Source organism: Tauraco erythrolophus, chromosome Z (assembly GCF_009769465.1).
Source record: "Tauraco erythrolophus isolate bTauEry1 chromosome Z, bTauEry1.pri, whole genome shotgun sequence".
Classification (NCBI taxonomy): Eukaryota; Metazoa; Chordata; class Aves; order Musophagiformes; family Musophagidae; genus Tauraco; species Tauraco erythrolophus.
In genome coordinates this window covers 85,824,924-85,839,779 of record NC_141496.1, presented here as the reverse complement: position 1 = coordinate 85,839,779, position 14,856 = coordinate 85,824,924, and the positions used below count along the sequence as shown (strand labels likewise).

The following is a 14,856-nucleotide window of genomic DNA, read 5'->3' as shown; positions in this document are numbered from 1 at the left end:
ATATCAACAAGCCTTAAGTCTTTGCTGCTGTGTGGATTTCCATCCCCTGCCTCCACTGAGACGGCTAAGGTGTTGGGTTCATTAGCACAGGGACATTTCAAATGTGCCTTTCTGTACTCAGCACATCATGGAGCACACTGAAGGACTTTGCCAGCACACCATCCCTCAAACACTGGTATGCCACTCCAGGCTTATCTCTAGCAAGCATGGTTTTATCCCTTTTCCCCTTCAAATTAAATTTAAAGCTCTTCCAATGAGCCCTGCTAACTCCTGTGCAAAGATCCTTTTCCCTCCCTGAGACAGGTGTACTGTGTCTGTTGCCAGCAGGTCTGGTATCATGTAGACCAACCTATGATCAAATAACCCAAAATTCTGGTGGTGACACTAGTCTCGGAGCCAGTTATTGATCTGTTGGGTGTTTCTGTTTCTTCTCTCATCATACTCTGCAATTGGAAGGACAAAGGACAACACTACTTGTGCTCCTGATCCCTTAACCTGTCAGCAAAGGTTTAGACATAAGCTGCATTAGATCTTCATATATAATAGTCATTAGTGTGTTTCTATGAAACTCTCATTAGCTGTCACAATTCTTTCCACTCTTATCATATCCTCATTTTTTTCTTGCTTGTGCTTGGGACTGTCTTTTTGTTACATACTCATTTACAGTGCTGAATATCATATGTATACTCACGCCTAGATGGGATGGATGTTGTACCCTAGTGCATATTAATCAGTAACGATAACCAAATTAATTCTTTAATAGGAAAATGCTCCCTTTGCATATTCTACCAGGGTTAATAAGGCACATCTTTAAAATACAAAAAGTGTAGTTATGATTCCCTATTTTCAAGAAATTAGACGTGTTTTTTTTTTCTCTTTGTTCTCTTTTATACAGCTGTAACAAATATTCTTTTCTTTTAAACAAATCTATGTATATTCATAACCTTATTCTTGCTACTTTTTTTTTTTTTTTTTCCTACGTAAGTCATTACAAACAATGAAAAAGGTACCAAATCTCTGGACACTCTATCTTTCACAAGTTCTTAATCCAAGAACATCTAATACTTGCCTGTAATCCCACAGAAGAGATCTCTTACTGGTTTGCTCAGGACTGCTCTGACAAATTTTCCCAATCTCCCAAGAAAATTTTTCCAAAGAGAGGAAATGATGGTGCGTTTCACATTATATAAACAATACAAACATATGGTGACATTTCATCAATAACTATTTTGTTTATAAACAACAGCTTATAGCACACTCCATCTGCCAAATTCACAATGTAGTCATTGCTTCTAGCAAACAGCAGAAAATCATTGTCTCCATGGATGCTTATGCTCATATTATCTTAGGAAAAACAGTTGATTTTCTGGTACAACATCAAACTGTATTTTTATACTTTTTTCCTGACAGTAGGACAAAATAGAAAACAAGTACAATGAACCACCTCAAATTTACCTGAAATACTGAATTTGCCGCTATTTAACCAGCTAGTCTGTATAGTAAAACAAATAAAGCATATGAATTATAAATACTATATTCTGAGGATTATTCTGTTATCACAACTAAGCTGAAGAGCTGAGCTATAAATTATCATGCTTGTACATTTCTTGTGCATTTTGACTTCTGATATCATTAATCAACACAGAATTAGCATTAGGACTCCAGAAGAAAGGAAACTGCAGACAGCAACTATTTGCAGTTCGATTTGCTTATGTACCGCCTGTAAAAAGACAATTTCTTTCTTTGCCTGATAGTGCTGCAAAAGACTGTTGAGCTTCTTTTTCCTTGGAAGTGAAGAACTCTGTAAAATCCAACCTCTCACAATGAATGAATCAAGAAAAAATTATGATGTCTCAAAACGCTTACGGAGGTGAGTACTGATTTTCAGAATTGAGACTGATTTTTTTTTTTCTTTAGAATAGCAAATCTCACATTAATTTATTTGGCTAGAAAGGCAGAGGACAAAGGCAATTGGAGCCCTACTGTGAATTCTGGAACAGCCTCAATTCTCTGCTTTGAGTTTCTTGTCTGTAACTTGACTTACTCATTTATCTTCTCTTACTTCTCATTTAAAAAAAAAAATGTGTGAAAGAAGGTGAGATAGTAAGATAGTACAATAGTATGTAACTTTTATGGGGTAACTAAGACAGAAAGCAATGTCTTTCCTCATGAATTCTTGAGGAAGATTCAAGCAGGAAGTAATATTAAATCCCTGAGCTTTCAGAACGCATTCTGTATATATAGATACTCTTCTTAGGGCAGCTAATTTGTATTAATCCTCCCTGCACTGTGAACTCACTGAAAAGAGCTACCTTTTGAGTGGAGTCTATGGGAAGGAGCAAGGCTCAGCTAGGTATTTGCTCCAGATTCTGCTATTGCTGCTTGTGTCCTCTCGGGCTTTTGCACAAATACCTGAAAGCATAGCTCCTGGAGCTAATATGCCATTTTTTATGCCCATGTTACTGCCAGTATTCTTTGGGCAATTTGAAAAGAAATACTTAGAACATAATAGCCAAAACTGCAGTCAGCCCAGCTATGGTGTGATGGAGGTACATCTGAAGAATAAGCCTTTGTCTTCACACCACTTTTCACTGTCCTAGTTTTCAAGTAAGTCAAACTGGTATACAGCAGAAAAAAATACAGAATAAGCAACTAAGTAGCCTTGTGAAAATAAAGATCAATCCCTCTTGATGGCAGCACCGTTCTCGTTAAGTTACAAAGAGCTATACTGGCAAACAAGATGCAGGTGTTTACTTTAGGCTGAGTGTGGCAACTGAAAAAATGTTTAAGTTTTGGAAAACATATTTCTAATGATCGATCAAACAAATACCAGGCATGCTGGAATATATCCTGGCCTTACAACAAAGGCTGCTTTAATCTCCTCTACCCTCTCTCTACGAGAGAGATTTAATAGAGCCCAAAATCATAGCCCAAGACAGAGAACGCAGCACTATGCAGATTCACATCGTGCTAATTCGATGCCAAAGGAGCTCCAGGGTAGGGGAGACCACGGGCTCTGTCCGGAGACGCACCGCACCGTACGGCTGCTCCTAGGTGGGGAAGGCGAAACACGCCGTATCGCACTGTTGCTCAAGTAAGCGGATTAGATCCAGCGAAGGCAATAAAGCATTCGTGGCATTTTCCTACGATGTTCAAGTTGCCTTATATTTTCATGGAAAAGTTATCTCTGACACGGTTGGCATGTAAACATTTTCCAGTGGGGTTTCCATGGAAACAGGTAAAAGTGTGCGCATGTGTTCGTGCGTGCGCGTGTGTCTGCGTGTGCCCGCCTGTGTGTGTAGGTGGGAGGAAAAGGTGTTATCTTCAGATTGGAAGCTATTTTTAGGAAAGCCACAGGTTAAAACGACTATGACTGAACATACTTAATCAAATGCTTGTTAAGAAGGTGGCGGGGGGGAGGGGAGACAACTGGACTTCTCAGAAGGATCATTTCTCTGAAGGGCACCCTATAAAACACTTAATGAGATAGTCAGTGTCCCTTTAGTCTTCTTTCATTTTCTCATACATGCTCAGTACCACTCTACGAAGTTTTATATAACAGTCTTCTCCTTTGTGGCATCCTGCTAAAGGTTAAGAGACAGAATGCCGTAAGTAGAACAAAATCCCCTAGGAAGATGCAATATCCAGCAGGAGGGAAGGCAATTTCTGGCTGCAAATGAAGCAGAAATGTCTTTGAGACCGTATGGTGGGAGGAGGTATTGTTCCCTGCCGTGCTGGTTAGGGGCTAGGAAGGAGATCACAGCCGTCTGTCCTTCCCAGCCGAGGATCTGGTTTTGTCAAAGTGTAGGAGATCTGCTGCTGCTTACAGTGGGAGTGAGACTATACGAGTGTTACTGTCTGGGACGAATGACTGGGTTGCTGGGGACATTTTCTGGAAACCCTTTTTGAATTCCTGCAAGAACCACTAGGACAGAGTTTATCTTGTTGCTCAAGGGCTTGGGCTAGCAAGAGGACAGCTGAGGATCCCTGGAGGAGAGTGGAGTAAGAAGAATGGAGTTAAGGGCCTGGAAAAAAGGGAAAAGCAAGACAGTAGAGTTTGGAAGACACAAATGAAATTAAAATTAAAAAAAATAAAAAAAGAGAAGGGAATAAAGTGAAATTCACCTCGTTCATGAAACACTGTGAAAGTCATTAACTGACAGTGTCCTCGACTGTCTTGTGTAGTGCTTCAGCATTGTGCATTTGAAAAAGAAGGGAAGGAGGAAAGAATGAGAGTCTGGAATAATATAAAGGTGACAAAAAAAATCCTAAAGAAACCAGGAGAGGTATAAGGAAAACTAAATCATGGCATTTGGAGTATTACGTTTTTTCAAAGAGAAGTTTAATTTACAAATATATGAAAATTAAAACAAAACACAAAAGCTATTTTTTCCCCTTTTTCTTGCAGTCTTAGCTTGAGACCTTCCTTTCACAAGGGTCCTTTGCGTGACACCATACTTTTAAAAGAATAAGGGGTTTAAAGTAAGATGGATTAATTTGCATATTCTCTTTATACTAGTGGAACATATAATTTTCAACGTACTTATTTTCAGACAATTCTAACTCCAGTACAAAACTTCATATTACTAAAATGCCCAGGCACCACAATCTGCACAAGTGAAAAGTAAGAAAAAACACAAATATGACTATGCTTGTTTTGCAAGAGGGAAAAGCGTGAAGACTATAATGGAACTTGACAATGGAGGAGAAAGAATTAGATACCTATGCACATCCTCTGGATCCTCCCTGCAAACATGTTTCAGGAATATTTGATGACCTGCTATGTGAGTACATCCATTTCCCAGCCCACAGTTTTCAGGACAACATTTTTCTCCCCAAAGACGTATTTGCAGCTTGGTTCCTCCAGACAGACAGTGTCTCTAGTCTTCTCAGTTCTAGATGATCATCACTGGGACATGGAGACACTAAAGGTAAGTTTTCTTAAGAGATTTTCTAAACAGCACTTATGGATCACAAAACCGTATCTTTGGACATACAGAAATGGAAAACTAGAGAGAAGCAATTTTATACTGTATTTCCAAATTCTGACACTACAGCACTTCCTTTTGCATTGGAGTAAAATTCATCAAGAGTTCAAGCCATCAGATTGAATTCTACTCATGGAACAGAAGCAAATTATGTTTTGAGTGTAAGTATGGAGAATACTTGTTCCAAAACCAATCAAAATTCAAGCGCAATTGTAGGGCAAGACTGAGCTGTAATGAGTTTGTTCTTATTGCTCAGCTTTAACGCGTAAGTTTTTGAAAAAGAAGAGAAACTATTGATGAGGACTGGCTAGTATACTATCCTATGCCTTTAGTATTACTTCCCTGAACAGAACTGCTCTTAGAACTGATACCATTGTCTACGAAGATACGCTGTTTCCTAGGGGTACATAGTATCTTCATGAAACTTGGAAAAGCTAGAAAGAAGGCTTGGGAGGGCAACGACTGTTTTCCTCAAACTCAAAGAAAAATTTCCTCAAATTCAAATTCCTCAAAATCAAAGAAAAAGGTCATGTGAACGCTGTGTGTGTGATTCTGTCACTGCCTACACTTTTATAAATCATGAATAATCCTATTAGTATCCTTGAAGTCAATAGACAAAGCAGAAGGAAACTGAATAGCCCAGTGTTAGCTTCAGACTGATGACACAGCTTGGGAAGGTGTAACGGGAAGCTGTGCACAGAAAGCCAGGCAACATGTTGAGGAAGGGTCTCTGTACTGTACAGAGTAGGTAGAGAACCTCACAGCAAAGTCGAGTCCTAATTATCGTAGAGATCTAGTTATTTGTCACATGGATGAGTAGACTATTTTTATTACCACTTTTCAAAAATTCCAATGTATACTTTCGAATCACAGAATGGGTTCCAGTGTATCAATAACTGAAGCAGCCTGAGATAGCAGCAGCTGTCAGGTTATCACTGGAAGAAGACAAAACTAGAAAGGCCGCTGGGGAGGAACACAGCGTGGGCCATCTAAAAATGTTATTAGGGGATTGCTATTTTTCATTGTGACAGCAGACACCTAAAATCCTTCCTTTCAGATTGATGGAGCTAAATGTGCAGAATCACTCCTCCATCAGTTACAAACTTCCCTGCTTGATACATCTTGTCTTTTGGATAAGGATAAATAATGTATTCCACCTCTGGTAGAGCACAAAAGTTTTTCAGAATGTCCTAATACTTGCTGAAATTAACATAAAAGTTCCAAACTCTGCGTCACTGGAAGTTTAAAGTGTCTAAAGGGAAACGAGAGGAAAACATTGCTGAGTAATGTACTCTTGCAATAATTTTCCCTCCTTACCCTGCAGTTGCTTGAAATTGAAACCATTGTCTTGAGTGATGAGGCTGTTTGACCTTGCAGATTTCTGAATGAGCTTAGAAACTGCTTCATTAAAATGCAAAATGATAGCATATGGACATTGCTGTGAGATGTGATTGCTTAAGATTGCTTTTCCTTCATTGTTTTCACCGAACGTCCTCAGTGGAAAAAATGTTACAAAAGAAGAACAGTTTCCTTCTCAAGCTACTGAACTCTATTAGAGTTTTCATACATCCCACAGACTCATTTATGTACACCCTAACAGGTTACACCAGGATATGTCACCCCTTATTGACCTTTGAGAACAGAACTCTAAAAGCCACTCTGCTTTGGATTTTGGTTTCTTTTTTTTTTTTTTCTCTGAAGTTAAAAAATAGCCTACAGACATATTTCACTGCAGCAGTGGGGTCGGACTCTCAGAACAAAATTCAAATGGATCTGAAAATTGACCTTACCTTAAAATGTTGAGTGTTGAAGTGTGGTGCTGAGGTTTTTTATTACATAGATTCTGCTCATCTCATTTACACAAGCGTAATGTTTTGTTACGCTGACAAGGATCTTTAAGTGGCATGTCAATCTGAACAATTTAGATTAACAGAAAAGGTAAATCAAATGTTCTGCTATGCTCTCCTTTTCACAGGTGACTGGTTATCATTGCTGATCATTCAGAATACCATGAATTATCGATCTCTTTTAGATCCTTGATTGTGATTCTCAATTTCTATTCCGAGACCAAAACTATCTGCAAACAGTGAAGAATTAAAGCTATGCTAATATTTGGTGCACTAACACACCAGTTGACCAGAATCATCTTGTCATTTCTCCATCTCCAGCTGCGTAAAGCAAACAAAATCCTTTCCCAAAGACACACCCTTCTACACATCACAGTGTTTTTTCTGAGTCTTGCAGAAAAGACTGGATAACCTCTCTCTGTTATGTTTCAGTATAAATTATGCTCCTTGTGAGGGGTAATTGTGCTTAGGAAGCAGCCAACAGACATAAAAACACTCCATTACTCGTACGTCACTTCTAATTTTTCCTGTGGCTTGCAGAGCCTTTCAAGGACTACAGTGATATCGCTCAGGTCATGAAGAAGGCAAAACGATCTCTGATTTGGACTAACAGTTTTCTTAAATGATAAATAAGCAAAAGCAACTAAAATATCAAAACTAAATCTGGGATGACTCAAAACAAAACACGGTCATTGCCTTTTTTTTCACGATTTTGTTGTGTAAATGCAACACAGCTCATCCCACTTTTAATAAGGGGAAGCTCATGTTACAGTATAGACCACTGCTCAACCATCTCTTGCAGTACCTTTCTTGTGTCACTATAGCCTAAGGAGAAGGATAAGAAGTAAACTGTACCAACAAAAACATAAAAGCTTCTCTGTCAAGGATTACTTTTAACAAGACTTTCTCCCTCTATGCAGGTTTTGCTGTCTCAGTCTAAAAGAGCAGTGCCCAAGTTCAGCAAAATCAATTCACCAGCATTTTTCCACTTGTTTGCCTACTTGGGATGCAGGTGGTACTAATAAAACTTAAAAAAAAAAATTAAAAGGCATTAAAAAAGAGCCTGGCAGGGCAAAGTTTTGCAGTCAGCTACTCTTAAGAATTACAACTTATTTGAGAAAGAAGCTAGCTCAACTATATAGCTATTTCAGTAGGCATTGTGCAAGTTCAACACAGTTATGCAGTTATTTATTATCTACAAAAAATACATGTTAAGACAAATACATTTAAGTGTTTAATTACTTCTTTTGCAGATTCTAACCATATGCAATAAGAGTCATAGAAACACCAGTATACTATATCTCATTCAGCTTAAATTTGTTATTTGTCTCAAGATAACATAAGCCAGGAAGGAGAAGTTTGTGTACAGCTCCTCTTCTATAACCACTTTTAACTGTTCCACTAAGCACAACATGACAGGCTGCCCTCTTAGGAGAACAGGTTTTGTGCAATGTGATGATGATTAGACAAGCAATTTCCATTAGTTATATTTAGGGGCTGCGAACATTTCTGATAAGTAAAAACACATTTCCTAAAAGAACACATTCCAGCCTACCATCTTACCTTACACTGAAGAGCAGGGGCACAAAAGAAGACCTTTTATATACAGTAAACCACACATCGGGTTTAGTTGTAAATTAAGATTAAACATACTATAGACAGTTCATATTAAAGCTTCTTGCTACTAAGATGTACACTTTCAGGGAAAAGCACAATCAAGTATCCAATATATTTACCGATATAAAAATAAAAAGAAGAATAAAAAAGACATTAACCTCTTCTTCAACGTTATGGGCGATTCCATTCTGCACTGGTCCTGAATCACTCGGTGGTGTTACTGCAACTTCCACTTTTGCACCTTTTTCTGTGGCACCATCCATAAAAAAGAGTGGGGAAAAAAAGAGAACAGAATATTAAGTAATAAATCTATCAGTGAAACTGCTGTCATTTATTTAGTCTGTGTAAATCATCAAATACTGAAGGTGGAACAACATCTGCCTTAAAAAGAGAGAGACAAAAATTCTGTCTTCTGCTGTTTGACCAGTACACATTTTGAATAAAATTCTTACGAGCGTTTGAAGAAACTATTCTACTGGTACTCACGTCCTAGAAAAATGCACATTCTCCGCAATATTCACTGCACTTTCTTTATACTAAACTCACTGAGCCTAATGTTTCAGGTAAAAAGTGACATATAGCAACATGTTGCATTTACAGCTGAAGGGATATATTCATCAAGATATTACTTTTATAACACACTAACCCCTGCAATTAGTAAAGTTATTTCCAATATGTAATCATGCTCTTTCTCTTGCAAAATGTGGGAAAAAAGTAAATGGATGGTCTAATAACATCCAATAACAGAGGATGATCTTTAAAACAGAATCCTGTAGTCCTTGTGCCAAACGTTTACGCGAATTACAGGACTGAAGTTGGGCCTTTGGTTTCTGATGCCAAATTTATTCAAATTTATTCTTACTTTGACTATTTTGGAATTCTCTAAACAGTAATTATCTCTTTAAGTATGTACTAGATAAAAATGTCAATGGCCAAAAATCCCTTGGACAATATAAAGTTATGGGGAATAGCAATATGAAAAGTCTAACTCAAGTTCAACATGCCTTATGGTATGCTCTTGTGCACAGAAGTAAATACAGCTGTCTAGTTACATTACTGCTACCCTGAGATTCTTCTAAATTAAAAATCTGAGATCACAGCCACAGTGGAGTGCCAGACTATCTGTAATTATTTCAGTGCATGCATGTTGTCTCTTAACCCCACAGCCAGCATTATGGTTTATTAACTGTGTCCCATCCAACTGCTTGATTCTGGAAGCAAATAGTGTCTAAACATAGCACAAGGTCAGAAAAAGTGTCAACTAATAAAATGATTCAGCTTTTACCAGACAGACTTGCATCTGGTTTTCTAATGCAGAGAACAAGCTGAGGTAAAGCCGAGAAAACAGGACATAGCACAGATTTTCTTTTAGTAAAGGAACTTCTGAACGAAAATACAAATTCTTACAATTTCTTAGTGGAAAATCACAGTAAGCTAATTTTGCACAATTAGTATAGATGGGCCTAAATGACTCTCAGCAAGTAGTAGATAGACAAATCAAATCTTCAATATGAAGGTTGTTTCCTTTTGTGGCAAGGGTGATACCACATAAACACATAATCTCCTAGAGCAGCTCAATAAATTAATTAAATTTTCACATATAAACTGCAAGTAAGTTTTGCCTCTCTATTTCTGTCACTTCAACACATATCCAAAATTAGTATTGCTTTTTCCTTTATAACCACGCCGGGAGTCTTTCTGGATGCCTTAACTGACTTACTCTTTGTGCACTTCACTCCTGTCACATCCATAATTTTCACACTCTTTTGTATAGGGAATCAGAATATTTTTACTAAGATAGCATAAAAGAAGTAGGAGGAGAAATTAATCCCTAATGATTTTCAAGCAAATTAAAACAGTGAAAAGGCCCTCAGGAATAGGTGATAAATCTGTACTGCTGCACTCACCGTGATTAGCAGCTCCATTCTGCCTTTCACTGTCTTCCACCTGGCACTTCTTTTTGGCCATCTTATGCAGAATAGAGGCCCTTTCTTTGAACTTTCCTGAAAGAAAGCATTGTCGCTATTAAAATGCAGCATTTTGAGATGCAAAGTTTCTTTGCCATAGCTTAGGCTCCAGAAATCAGTGCTGATAATCCATTTCCAGCCCTTCTCAAACGGCGAAATTGTTATTAAACACTATCTGATGTTCTCACATATACTTTTTTTCTTTTTAGTGGAAATAAAAACATAGGGTTTTTCTTTTTCCTATTTGGAGAACTCAGCAAAAAATTGAACAAGAAATCAAAACCAAAAGCTATTATTTTTCTTCGGGAGCAGTCAGTAAAGTTCCATCTATAAAAGTGCGGGTGTAAGATTTCAGCCTATACAAAAGATGAATACAGATGAATAAAGATATTATAAACAAACACAAACAGTTTCAGGTCTCAGTTAGTAGTAGAGTAACAGAATTTCAGATGAACTCATATATTGTGTAATGGTAACTGTGGTCAACTTTGTCACTTTGCACTCAGCTATGCGCTTGTGACTTCTACAGATACTTAAGAAGGGGAAGAAGAAATCTCCAGAATACATGATTTCCATACCAGCTTCTCAAAGATAAATTTTCTTCTCAACCTGCCAGGTGTTTTTTGTCTCCCATGAGGTTAATCATGCAGCTCATCATCTAGGCTGTCTCCAGGGCAACTGAACCCATCCTAAGAGAGGTCCCAGATCCTGTCACTCTTTATTGACCACTGAGTCCAAATGACACATTCAAACTAGGCAATGTCAAAGACAGCAAATATTAAATGAAGTTAACGTAATCCTTCCTCTACGTTGGTTGACCTTTCTACATAAGGACTCTAGACAGCTTATGACAGTCTATGTCGTGTAGAAAGATGAAGCCTTTCTTTACCCTCACTGCTATTGCTCCTTAAGTATTTTTTATGTTTTAAAAAGTATTACTGGTGGCTATAGCACAGTGCTTCTACTTAAGAACACTACTACCATACAGGGACTGTTACTGTTTGAATTCTTCACCTCCAGTTAAAAATATCAACTGAAAACTGTCAGTGTCCCTGCAGCAAAAACAGTGCAGGCTTAAGACCAAAATATATTTCAATGGAATCACATAATTGATTAACAGTGGGAAGCAACAGTGAGAAGTCATGACAACAGTCACTATTTCCAAGCTAAAATAAAAGACACACAAGAATAAATGATTAGTCAAGAAGGAAATCCCCTCTTCCTATCTCACACATGGAAGCTTCAAACCACTGTACCAACAGTTTTGTATGTGAAGAAGCATATACACAGTCCACAGGGACTAGCAGCTATCATTTGCTGGGAAGTGTAATCAATTTGTAAACAGTAAATCACTTGGAAAGTGAAAAAAATACCACAGAGGTTTAATAAGCAGTACTGTCCTTTCAGCAGCCTCTATCTTTTTGCAAACACATCACGCTCAAAAAAATTAATTAGCTATTCACAATATATAGCAAATATTATCTTTTTTGGTACATGGCACATAGGGTAAAATTGCCTGCAGAAGAGTATCTAAGCATAGAACACAATCGTAAATAGCAAGCCATCTCGTTATTTCAGTGCATGGGGTCAGCGACAGAGATTTTAGTCAGAAGAGGAAGAAAAAAAAAGCGTTAAAGAAAGAACAAGAGAGGGAGAGAGAGAAAGAAAATTGCTTGGGATATCAGATAAGAGAAAGAAAAAGCAGAGGAAAAAATGCAAATCATGTTTCCAAATATTTTAAGCTGAAATGCTAAGAGTCAAGTCTGTTCCTAACTTCTTCTGAAGGGCATTTAAAAAGTGCTTATACAGAAGCATGTGCGGATACTGAAAGGTTCCTGCATAATGTTCATACAACATGTATGTCAGTTTGCTAAAGGGTTGCTTTAGGTTTCAGACTCTAACTCAGCTTTATATGTTTGAGAATTTGGCTTGTGATGCCCTAAATACACAAATGCATTTTTTGCAAGCAATGCAAATTATGCAACTGAGACATTTTCTGAGCAATATCTGTGGAACCATCCATGCCTCCACCTACTCCGGGATGATGGAGGACCTTTCAATTTAAGGTTCAAGTTAAAAAGTTTAATTAACGTGATGTAGGATTCTATAAAGATAGTCTTTTGTTTGAGATTGTTTGAAATTTAGGGTTTTTTTTTAATAGCGAAACTTGAGCCATTATTGAACAGAAAAGAAAATGCCTCCACAGAGATTCACACTGTTTTAGATTAGCTTAATTGAAGTTGTCTTCATTTTTTTTCACATTTCTAAAAGCCTTCTCCCATCTTTAAGACGGATTTCTTACACTGACTTTTAACATTGTAAGCTACACTGCTTCATTCAGGAGACCGTTCCACATTTATAAGTCACTGTAATGGAAATTAACCTCAACATTTGAAATGGAAACCGTATTTTGGTTTATTTTTATTTCTCAGTACATGCATGGTTCACCTTACATTGCTTTACATCATTACCTTCCATCTGACTCAGTGTAGGTAACAAACAGTGTTAGGAAATGATTAAAAAACGTAACATTGTCTATCAAAAGCATGAAACTGAGGAAAGCAGTACTACTAGCCTGCATGAAGACAGTGAGATGTAAAAAGACAGTACAGGTATGCCTCCTCCCTCCCTTTCCCTGACAATTTCCTCCTTCAAACCAAATCAAAACTTGTTTAGCAAAGGGCAAGCACAGAGTCACCACAAAAAAAGACCAGATCAGGATATTTCTAAGTCATTTAAATTTTCAGAAAGCCCCAAAGGTTTCATCTTAGGCACACATCTCTCATACCTTTTTTCTCATCTTTAGGTGGGGTTACTGAAATAACACATAGGAATTTTATGTTATTGTTCTTACTTCTAGGAAGAGGTAGGAGCTTATGTCTCCTCTTTAACAGTTCTGTGTACTATGGGTTTGACTACCTAAGAGTAATTTTCACACCATCTGGTACCATGCAAGTTTAGGTGAATGAAAATGCTTGATTCCATAGGCCATAAATAGGATAGATTGCTACAGAAAATTCTTAATTAATCTAGATTCGCTGAATTAAGATAAATTCTGTGGCTCATTTTAGTTTACAAAGGATGGAGTAGAAGGAACAGGTAAGCAAAGCCAGGTGATTAACAAAGAAAGTAGCTTAAAACTAAACTGATTTTATTTGAATATATGCAAACAAATCAGTATTGTATAACATAGACATGCCTTGATCTGCATGAATAACCAGCTGGCATTTGTTGGCAGAGATTCTCCTCCTGATCAAGGTTATATTAAAAAACCTATCCTTTGACTGCAATCTAAATTGCAGACTACAGATTCCTTGGGCCAGGAAAGCCTTTGATTTGATAGGAAAACAGTTTATCTTCAAAAATCCACTTGTTTAAAAAACTCAAGACTCTACCATTTGTCTAGTTTTCTCTGATCAAATGCGAATTACTACATCTACGCAGCTATAGCCAAGCTTTCATGAGTCTGAAGATGTCAAATCTGTGGCTGTTGAACAGTCTGAACTGTACGTACCAGTTCTGCTCGTGGCCAGTTGTGGAACACAACTAGTAGGTCACAACTGATCAATTCCAGAAGTCCACCTCATGTGATTTTGCTTTTAACTTTAAAATCCTGCAGAAGTGTCAAATGAAAATATACGCAGTTTTGTCATGTAGTAGGCTGTTGGTGGAGGTTACTCCACAGTGTAAGATTACTGTGAGGGTCTCTTCCCATCTGGCAGGGTATATTTTCTCTCCCAGTTGGGCCTATTTAATATGCAATTAATTTAAAGTCACTTTCAGACTAAGTAGAAGCAAACAAAATGACAGAATCAGTTTCCAAGACCTGGAGCACAATGGGCCTCTGGCCATTAGGCTGTATCTGATTGTGTACTGCAACCTAACCACCACTTTTTGCCTCTGGTTGTTCTGATGTAGCAGCAAGAATAGATGTGTTTGTGCTTCTCCACCGAAGGACTGAAAAGATTAGCTACCTATCTCCACTCACGGTTTGAGGACTTGGATATAAGGATGTACTATATTAGAAAGAAATCCATGGATTCATAACCGTGTTTACACGTTCCTGTGACTAACTTTCTGTACAAAATGCATAAAAAGCTCAGTCAAAAAAGGAAGAGAAAGAGGAAAATGGATAACGCAAGTGAGCGTGATCCAGAGTGACAGTGATTATACTTTCGAATATCCAAACAGAAAATTCAAGACATAGCACACTTTGATCTAAATACAGCTTCTCAGATATCCTATTCATTACCTGCTTTGTGTAAGATGTGAAAACGATGATGACAGTTGTATTGGAGAAGGTAAACTGTATTGTAGACTCTTGTCAGTGTTAATACTCCTGAAGACAAAGAGTTTCCTTTCTTATTTTTGCTACTGGAAGATTCTTGCTATTGCTACAGTATGATCCTGGATTATTTTTTGATGAGAAGGGCTTTC

The 14,856-nt window shown here is 37.6% G+C and overlaps 1 protein-coding gene across 2 annotated transcripts in view; it reads right to left on the bottom strand.

Moving 5' to 3' along the window:
• The window catches only part of SLC24A2 (solute carrier family 24 member 2), a 113,620-nt gene that overhangs the window by 16,111 nt on the left and 82,653 nt on the right, over window positions 1-14,856 (bottom strand). For both annotated transcript variants that reach the window (XM_086629017.1, XM_086629019.1), the window contains 2 exons: window positions 10,360-10,455; window positions 8,611-8,699 (listed from right to left, as the gene is read on the bottom strand). In XM_086629017.1, the coding sequence (XP_086485143.1) occupies window positions 8,611-8,699; window positions 10,360-10,455 (185 nt within the window). The remainder of the gene's footprint in view (window positions 1-8,610; window positions 8,700-10,359; window positions 10,456-14,856) is intronic.